The sequence below is a fragment of the Silurus meridionalis genome, chromosome 14 (genome assembly GCF_014805685.1).
Source record: "Silurus meridionalis isolate SWU-2019-XX chromosome 14, ASM1480568v1, whole genome shotgun sequence".
Lineage (NCBI taxonomy): Eukaryota > Metazoa > Chordata > Actinopteri > Siluriformes > Siluridae > Silurus > Silurus meridionalis.
Genome location: NC_060897.1, coordinates 5,574,168 through 5,584,403, shown reverse-complemented (window position 1 = coordinate 5,584,403; position 10,236 = coordinate 5,574,168). Strand labels below are relative to the sequence as shown.

At 38.1% G+C, this 10,236-nt stretch overlaps 1 protein-coding gene across 1 annotated transcript in view; it reads left to right on the top strand.

The window, feature by feature from the left end:
• Positions 1-404: 404 nt before the first annotated feature.
• Positions 405-10,236, top strand: part of svilc (supervillin c) — a 30,439-nt gene continuing 20,607 nt past the window's right edge. Inside the window, 3 exon segments of the mRNA XM_046866057.1 lie at positions 405-521; positions 4,363-4,859; positions 8,820-8,993. Of these exon segments, the coding sequence (XP_046722013.1) occupies positions 4,564-4,859; positions 8,820-8,993 (470 nt within the window). The 5' untranslated portion in view covers positions 405-521; positions 4,363-4,563.

The following is a 10,236-nucleotide window of genomic DNA, read 5'->3' as shown; positions in this document are numbered from 1 at the left end:
TATGTGACTTTTATTTCAAAATAGAAAATCTGTACATATAAACGACGAGGTGTTTGCATGGTCACGTGACCTGGTCTCATTTCCTCAGGTAGGGTTCAGTGAAACAGCTGGTTGCAACAAAAAGGATAAAATACTGAGGCATTCTCTAGAAAATTGGACGTTTTAGAGTGTATGTAATAAGTTCATTGATATATATATTCTCCAGAATAACAAAAGTTATCCGAATAAGCCTATAGTTTAGTGAAAGCTACCCATGCATTATAATGGTCTTTATATTTGTCATAAAATGTTTGTTAGTGTTTGCTGCTCATATATATATATCCGAGTCCTTGACCTCTTGGGATGCAAAACCGCAAGGCCTCAACTACAGAAATGTATTTTTGTCCCCTCACACACGCGTGTATAAATATAACACAGCCTAATGGGGCTTTTCTCCGCCTCTACCCGAGGTGTCGTGCGCATGCGCAAACGCCGCATGGCCGGCCTGGCACAGCTGAGGTGCTGACCCGTCGGAAGCGCATGTAAGTAGCACTTCTTTACCCATTTACATAATAATAAATAATATTAATTGTACGAGAGAAAGAGAGAATGCCCAATTAAATTAATTACCAAATCCTCTCCAATTAACCAAAAAGCGAATAATAAAAAAATGTTTAAGCAACAGCGCTTATGACTGTGGTCTTACTGCATTTGTAGTGTTTCTGTCCACTTTACGTGACGTCTTTTTATATCAAATTATTATAAAATTTCTTAATATAATAAATAATACTGGTTTTTTTTTTTTTTGTTGGGTGCGCGCACCTGTTGCTTAAGCGCGCGCTCGTGAAATTCCAGCTCATAACTCACCCTCAGCACAATGCAATGCCATGTTGAGGACACACACACACACACACACACACACACACACACACACACACACAAAACACACTTGCATGCACATGCACTTGCACATATTTTACATGCTTTTTAATATTATTCTGGGGGAAAAAAATCTATAATATTTAGGTTTCTGTTGGTCCTTGGTGTCTTGGTTCTCCATGTCTTGGTGCTTCTTGGCTTTATTATAACTCAAGGTGTTTGGGTGTGGGTATGTCTGTTAGTTTTCTATCTACACAGCATCATTCAAGGTTTTGAGGATGCAAAATCGGAGTTCTTGTGTCCAATTCCTACTGGGTTTAATCCTTGACATAAAGTATTTCCTGCTTTTTCACAATTGAGATTTAACCCGAACAATCATAGCATTATAAAGAATATTGGAATATAGGAAAGCCTTTGAACACAAGACAAATCAGGAAATGTTTTTTTTCCATTGAGTGCGTGAGAGATTATAGATACACAGATCTTGATTTGCATGAAACTGTTTTTTTACAAAGAGAAAATTATTTCAGTTGCTTGTTGAAGTTGTAGTTAAATAGAGGAGTGGGAAGGGAAGTTTGAAGGTGGTACCAGGCTGAGTTGCTTTTTCTAAATAGCTGTTTGTGTGCAAAAAAGAAATTTCTACTTATCTGAGCTTTATACCCAAAATACATTGTCTGCAAATTACTGATGTGTGCATGTCCCTTTTGGTGTCAGCCTTCTGTCTATGTGCACGAATGTTTAATTATTTTGCTTTGTAGAACTAGAAGACATTTAAGGGAAATGCATTTTTCCTGTGAAAGAGGGCAAAAAAGATTTTCTTTGTAATGTATTTTTCATGTGCAGAAGTAAATTGTTCTAATTATGAGGAAGATTAATTGCAAAGGGTTTTAGAGTTGACCTTAGCCTCAGTAATAGGCACCTCTTTTAGTAAAGCGAGTCGATCACTTTGTTAGTTATGACATTACAAAAGAAAAATAAAACCTCTGTTCAGCTTTCGGTGTGTGCACTCTGCTTTATAAGTTACAAAATATTTACATTACGGCATATTTGCAGTTATGGCATATGCAGTGAAAAAATGTAAACGATTCATTGTTTTACTTTTCATTCATGTATCGCGATGATGGCAGCAAATGGACAGACTTTACTAGAACGACTTAGTTACTGTACCTCTTGGCCCTGACACCTGCATATTGCCAACCTCTGTTCTGAAGGTTGGCACACCATGTGAAGGTATAATCCTGATAATCATTTTGGGATTGACTTTAAATCTTTTCCAAAGGGTGCCAATAATTCTGGAGCAAAGTGTATTTTGTGTTTGTGTCTACTACCAGGCAAGAAGGAAGTGATCATTAGGCTGTTGGTGTTTATGGAAAGCTAATAAAACCACAATGATGTGTGCTTAGCAACATAGTCATGTACTTACTGCTGGTTTACTATAGGGCACTGTAATATCTTGGTGGATAGATGGCTTTGTACTGGTGTGTTTGAACCCTCTTAAAGGTTCTCTATAAAACTCTAAAACGGAGTGTCATTTAATTATTCAACAAACCCTTAATCATTTAAGAACCCTTTTCTTCTTAAACGAGGGTATTTTCAAAGTAACATCCACAGTCCCACCCATCATACTGTTTTTCCCTTCTTATATTTTCTTTATCTCTCTGCTATTAATACAGGATGTACACACTATACAGTGTACAGTTATAGGAAATTAGTCGAGTGCCGAGTGTCAATATGTCTCAAATGTCTGAGTTTTATTCTTCATATATTTTTCTTCATATATTCTACATTTGGCACTAATTCCTATTGACTGATAGAATGTGCCTAATTGGCATCAGAGCAAATACTTTTAATAATAAAAATATAAAACTTGGATTCAATTTACAGCTCGCATTATTTGCTGAGCTGCTTTTATAAAATAAAAATAAAAAAAAATTATAATCAGCACTTTATCAGATTTTAGGATTTAAACAAAACAATGATGTAATGAATACTATCATGATGATCTTGTATGAATGATTAAGTTGATCAAAAGTACTTTTGATTTGGGAAAACCTGCTGTTCCTGTCTAAGTGCCCCCTGGCGCGGTGTTTTATTGTCAGATGAGGCGTATTGTACTTCTAAGCTCGGCAAGGCTGAAACGCTGACGTTGACCGTTTTGGTGGTTGGGAGCAGCTGATGCCTGTTGCCTCCACACCCACAGTTAAACACACAACTCTCAGAAACACAGACCAAATCTTTTGTGTTAGACTGATTGTAAGATATATTGGCTTTAATATTAACTTATAAGCAATCATTACTTATTGTGTTTTGACTTCATCTGTGAGGGATCCGTCTTCATCCTTCTCAGCTCCTGGGACTGTCGGTCTGATAAGGTGATGTCATTATTTATTTATGGTTTCTGGAGCTCAGCTATGTTTGTGTCTTGGCTGTGGCCTGGAGACCAGGTAGTCATGGGTTAGTCTGTGTGTGTGTGTGTGTGTGTGTGTGTGTGTGTGTGTGCGAGAAGCCTATTAGCTGAATATACCGCTGTCTACTCCCGTTCTGTTTTAGGCAGCATCAGGTCATTAAACCAGTTTTAATCTGACTAACAGACGTTAAAATAGCCTTTGTGAAATTGCTACCCTGATGCTTTTAATGTTGCTCTGCACAGCTGTGGGAGTAGAAAGGCTATACGATATATGGCGATAATAATCTGATTGCAAGCAGCTGATTAGATGTTAAAAGTTTTGTGCTGTTTAAAATCTTGATTCTTTTTTTTTTTTTTTTTTTTGAAAACTTCCTTATACTTTTTATGCCCCACCTGTAATGGCATAGCATCCACATGTTTATGTATTTTATTTATAATAAATAAATAGCTTTATAAAATGTATTAAAATTATTAATAGTAAGAGTAAAATATAGCAATAAATTGTGTGTCTAACTCAAGGATCATATGCAAACAATTTTACTGTGACTGTTATTGGTCCTGTGCCTAATTGCCATTGTATTTTATTTAAATAGTCGCTGAAAAAGAATGAATGCAGTCAAGACACGACCCTAAACTTTTATTATTTAGTGAAATGGTGCTGGAACGCTGGGTTTATAGAGTGCATGGTGTACTGTGGAAGGTTGGGGTGTTGCTGCCGTGTGTCAAAGGTTTAGAATTACAGTGCAAGGGGAGAATCCCAGATGCTAGAGCAGCAAATCAAACCAGGTCATCTTACAGAGGGAGAGAGAGAGAGAGAGATGAACAGTTCTCTCAAGACGGCATGCTGGTTTGAGAATAGACTGAAGCGGGAGCTCATTTTTATAGCTGACGTGTTTAACAGGTGGACAAAGTTATCTTAAGGCCTTGGGTTGTCTTTCAAAGCTGTGTGGTAGGAACATGGTGAACACAGGTTTTAATTGCTGTGTGTTAAAGTGGATGTACTTTCTGTCTGATTGCTTTCTGATTAACTCAAGGATCTAATCATTGCTGAGCTAATTAATGTGTTTAAATGAATGGATTCTCTGATTTTTCAACAGTGCTGCATCCTCAAAGGAGTGACCGCAATGGTAGAGGGCTGTTCGAGTGCTAGAACCTGCACCTCTCTCGGCTGCTGATTGGTCAAGGCTTTCTGTTTTCCTGACTCTTCCACTTTCCTCACCTCTCTGAAGCCTGAAGTTTTATGAATCAGTCTTCAGTTTACTACAGACTCCATAAACAGCAAGTGACAAAACACGAAGATGGAAAGTTCAGCAGCAGAATCCAGAGCCGAGAGGATCGCTCGCTACAAAGCCGAAAGGAGACGCGAGCTTGCGGAGCGCTATGAAAACATGGAGGAGGAGTTGCCGTCTAATCGGTCGAAGAGGTCGAGGGAAGGGCGTGACTCACACCATGACTCCACCTGCTCTGACAGGAGCCAATCAAGTGGAATTAACCGTGACATGAAGGCTCCTGGCAAAGCTCCAGCTGAGGAAGAGCTTAACATCTCCAACGGCTACAACGGCGACGCTAAACTCGAGAAGACCAACCCGAACAGGTGACGTTTACACTGTTTTCTTCACATTGTGGAAGATTTCGGCTTCAAACTTGAACTGGATCATGTCAGAAAACGAGAAAGCTTTTATGGAAATTAAAATTTTACAATCCTCATGTACAATGATTTCATGCTTTTAACTTGCACTTACTCTCCACTTTATTAGGAACACCTGCACATTTCACGCATGCCTTTAAAAAAAAAAACAATTATAGCAGCATAATGTAGAAATCCTGCAGAAGGTTTAGATACTGGTACCAGAAAGGCTGGTTTGAGTATTTCAGAAAGTGCTGTGGTGTTTCACAGCACTTTTCTGAAATACTCAAACCAGCCTTTCTGGATGTTTTCTATAGTTTACACTGAATGGTGTGAAAAACAAAAACATTGTGTGAGTGATGGTTCTGAGGGTCGTATCAAATTGAATCACTTTTTATAACTGTGGTGAGAAGAGAAGCATCTCAGCATGTGCATCCCATTAAACTACATTTGAGTTTTACTTCTGTCAGCCAGGCACAGGAATCTGAGGCTATCACGGGCACAAATTTGCCCAAACTGGGCAGTTCAAGGTTGAAATAAAATCGCTAGTTCAATTGAGCCTTGTTCATGACAGGAGTAAAACCTGTTGTGGTTTTCCGCTTTTGTAGCTCATCCACTTCTAGGATTGATGTTTCGTGCTTCCTGAAATGCTTTTCTGCTTAACATGGTTGTAAGGAGTCACTATAGATGCCCTGTCAGCACAAACTAGTTGATCCTTCTCCTCTGATTTCTCTCAGCAAGCTTTTTTTTGCCTTATCTTTCACCATTCTGTGTAAACTTGAGGCTGTTGCATCTTATAATAGATCAGCTGTTTTTGGTAAATACAGTACCATACAGTAACTCAAGCTCTTGACTGGTGTATATACACGATTGAACGCATTGTGCTGCTGCCACATGATTGAATTATAGGAGAGCTGCAAAATGATTGTATATGTATTTCTTAGCACTCAGTAGATTAGCGATAAGTTTTGAGTAAGTCCATGTTCTTGGTCCTGCCATAATGGGCAGGATTAGATTTTCATGGCTGTTTTTTAGGAGCTGTAATTTGGTATACTGTATAATTTGTGCTAATCTGTAATCAAATTATAATGATGACTGGGTTAATAAAAATATGGCCTCCATCAGGCAATAAGCACATTTTAGGGTTAGGATTGGGCTGATGTAAAAATCTGCTGTCCCATGAATGTTCTTTGTAACTAAGCCAACAGGGCTCCTACCTAGGAAGGGTGCTTAGACTCCGCATATCGATGCTTCTGGCTGTAGTCGGTTTTCCATTTTAGTTGTTTCTGCCAATACACTGCCATGTGATCTCTATAACCTTTTAATAAACTTTGTGTCATGGAGGTGACATCCATGTCTTCAGCACCACTCATATTATATCACTTCATTACTACAAACCGTTTACATGCTGTTTTTGCACATCTTTTATTGGCTGTGGCGTTTGCTTTTTTGCACAACATTTTGTTTACATTTTTGTTGAATTACAATGTTCACTCCCGTACTCAGTACTCTTTTACACACCGCACTGTGTAATATACAACAGGTTTACTGGCGGCGCTATTTTGTGTCCTGTGTATTTGTCCTGCACTGTCTTGTGTTGTCTTTGTACTGTCTGTCTTGCACTGTTTGCCACAGGTTGCACATGATGCACTTTATGTGGCAAGGACACTTACTAGTCCTCAGCTCTGTGTTTTCTGTTATGTTGTCTTTGTAGCACCAGGGTCCTGGAGGAACGTTGTTTCATTTCACTGAGTACTGCGTCTGCTATATATATAACTGAAATGACAATAAAAGCTTTTTGATTTAAATTGACTTGACATACCAATGTCATCTATACATCCAAGTGTGGATTATTTGGTGCAGATTGTCAAACTTCTCTTTTAGCTTGGTCTACTGTGAACATCTGCACCCAAGAAATGAGTAGAAATTATTCTGTAAATATTCTGTACAAAAACAATGAATTAGGAATCGATGCTTTGATGGGTATCTACCAATCTAACAGTCGAATCTTTGCAGAGGTGTTGTGAAACGAGGATCGTGCTATTTTGTGTATATAGGGGTGCTCATTGTATGATTTCAAATAGAACTACTGTTTTTCTCCCAAAAGTTAAAATGCAGCCCATGATAATATTGTAAATATAAATGTGAAAAGAGAGTTTTTCTCATATATTTTTTATTTAACCAATCCCCACCCTGTGACGGATTAAAATTTTACTTTCCATGGTCTGTGACTGAAACTGAGCATTTTGGCAGCAGCGATTTAAAATATTTCACTGTCTAGGATATTCTTTGAAGGTATATACTGTTCTAATTTTATTCTGTAAATTAATTTTAGATTGGTTTTATAGAAGACATTTGATTTGCCCCATAGCCCTCACCAAACATGATTCTTGTAAATGTAAATACTTTACCATGTATATACTTTTATCAGCCGCTCTTTCAGACGTTTTTGGATTGTGTTCTCTACGTGTATGATTTCCTTTGCGATTATTATTAATTTTTTCCCTTCATTTTTTGATTGCAGTTCAGTAACTTCTAGGAGGAAAGGGAACTTCCACCTACAAGGCATTTGTCATAGTTCTTTAACTGTCTACTGATGCACTAGAACGGAAGTAACTTTAAGTAATGTACGGTTAAATTTGGCATGACTAAAAAAAATAAAAATAAAAATCGAACGGCTGATAAACACCGATTTGTGTGCACTTTTGACTCTCTGGACATATGAATAATTATTTGATGATTATGGGTTGGGTGTTTGAACATGGTTAATAATTTAAAGGTGAGAAAGTGTTGAATCAATAGAAACACTATCAGTAATTGAAGGTGAAAGCTACCAGTTCAACATTGGTGAGTTTCTCTCAGTAGGTTTAAAATGATTTGCAGTTTCTTACACTCTCAAACATTATTGTTATCCATTTTTTGAAAGGTTTTAAAGAAGCTAAAATGCTGAATTAATTGCCATTTTAAAACCGTACGCATTAGGAGGTGTGGCACAGAAGGTTTAAAGGCTGGGTTTTTACACGATTGATTTAGTAGAGAATATCTTTAATGTTGACTTCAGGTATTTTTGTATAAAAGTAAAAGCCTTTCTTATTTTTTAAGCTCTATCGGTTTAATGCAAAACTAAAGACGAGCTGAAATTTGTGTGCATTTTTTTGTTGGTTGAATGTATTTTTGTTTGTTTCAACCAAAATGTTAAACGTGTCTTGCTGTTCATATTAATGTCTGTGCTTTTTTTTTTTTGTCTTCTGCATGTCTGTCTTCCTTTAGTCTTTAGTCGTCTTCACTTTTTTTTTTTTTCATTTCTGCAAACGTTTCTTTCTTCCATTTATCATCTTTCCATTTCACTGAATCCCTCCACTTCTTCGTTCACTGACTAGACCCAGCGTATTACCTCTGTGCCTCCATTCCAACACCTTAGTCTTTCCCCTTTTCTTCGTTGCCCTTCTCCAGGCAGTGCGTGTTGGATCTGTCCAACACGCTAGCTACGGAAATCCATCCTGACCCAGACATGCTGCAGCTTCACACTCGCATATCAGTGGGTGAACTGAAAAGGGCTCTGCTGCAGAAAAACTCAACTGCCTCTGATCAAGTGTAGGTGTGTGTGTGTGTGCGCGTGTGCATATGTATGTGCTTTGCACTTCCCGAACAGCATAATAGGCATAATAATTGTATGCGTAGTGAGAAACATATGTAGTGTCTAATTTTACTGGACTGGGTCTGGAGATGTTGCACTACAGGAGTGATGATAACGGTCACATGGGGCTGAATCAGATTTAACAAGCTTTAACCTGTAAAATATATTAACATTAGCGCTAATGCTATTTACACTGCGCTGATGGTGTTTTACACTTAATATTCAATTGTCTTTTTTTTTTTTTTTTTCGCTTTTGAATGCTTTTTTTTTAATTATTATTATTCCCACAGTTCTGAAGGTGGAGGCTCCAACACGGTCCGAGACCCATCAGTCAAAGCAGGATCTGATGGCAGTCGCCGGCGTACTCGACGCTACATGCCAGCAGGGGCTGCCGGGAGCCGGAAAACCAACGATCGTTTCCGAACACAGCCAATCACCGCCTCCGAAATGCAGGAGAGCTGTGGGTATGTCACTGCACGTTAAAACGCTTTCCGGGTATGGATTATTTGGCAGCTGTCAACCATACAAACCTTCTTTTAACATTTAATGAAACATTCTCTGGCCATGTGCCAGTCAAAGAGCCGGTTTTGTCTTGTGTGTACATTAATGTGTAGCGAGTAAAAGGTTTCTTCTGTCCACAAACCAACAGTCTCTATCGGTTTGTTTTAAATAATTCTCCTAAATACAGAAGTATTGGGGCATCTGACATTTGAAGCCATGTGTGTTTCTTTCCTGAAAACTGTTACCACAAAGTTGGAGGCACATGATTGTATAGGATTTCTGTAGAGGTCATAGCAGGAAATTGTTTTTTTTACTTGAAAAAGAACACCCAAATCTGTCTTGGCCTGTGCAGAATGTGAGCTTCATAAAGATATGGCTTAGTGTTGGAGTGGAAGAACTTGAGTGCCCTGCTGAAGAGCTCTGACCTATTGAACACCACTGGGATGATTTCAGAATGCTGCATTAATACATCAGTACCTGACTTTACTATCACCCTTGTGGCTGAATGAGCACTAATCTCCACAAACACATTCCAAAATCTAGTTGAACATCCTCTTTCCAAAAAATCTGAGCTTATAATAACAGCAAATTGGGACTTAGCATTGAATGGGATGTTCAAAAAGCACAAACTAACCTTATGGACCACTTTTGATAGATACTGATGACTGCAGGAACACGCCAGAAGAGCTGCAGTTTTGAAGACTCTCTGACCCAGTCATCTAGCTGTCACAATTTGGCCCTTGTCAAAATCGCTCAAATCCTTACGCTTGCCCATTTTTCCTGCTTCGAACACGTCAAATTTGAGGACAAAATGTTCACTGCCTGCCTAATAAATCCCACCTACTAAAACAATTATGTATAATGTTATCAGTGTATATTACCTGAAGATTTGAATGCAATAATGAATTCAAAGCACAAGTAAAAACTTAAAACATGTTACGGTTTGAAGCTATGAGGCGTTTACAGCACACATGGAATGATCGGTGTGAGAAGACACACCCACAATTACATAAGACAGACATCCCCAGACAACATTGGTGTGGAAATACGATCCAATTTGTATTTATTATGCTAATATAATAGAAATAGAAACAGCATCTGTACTGAAGATGAATCTTTTTTTTTTTTCCTCGTAAAGGATATGACCAAATCTTTTAGCAGCGTTTTATCTAATAATGATGTTAACAGATACGTAACAGACTGCGT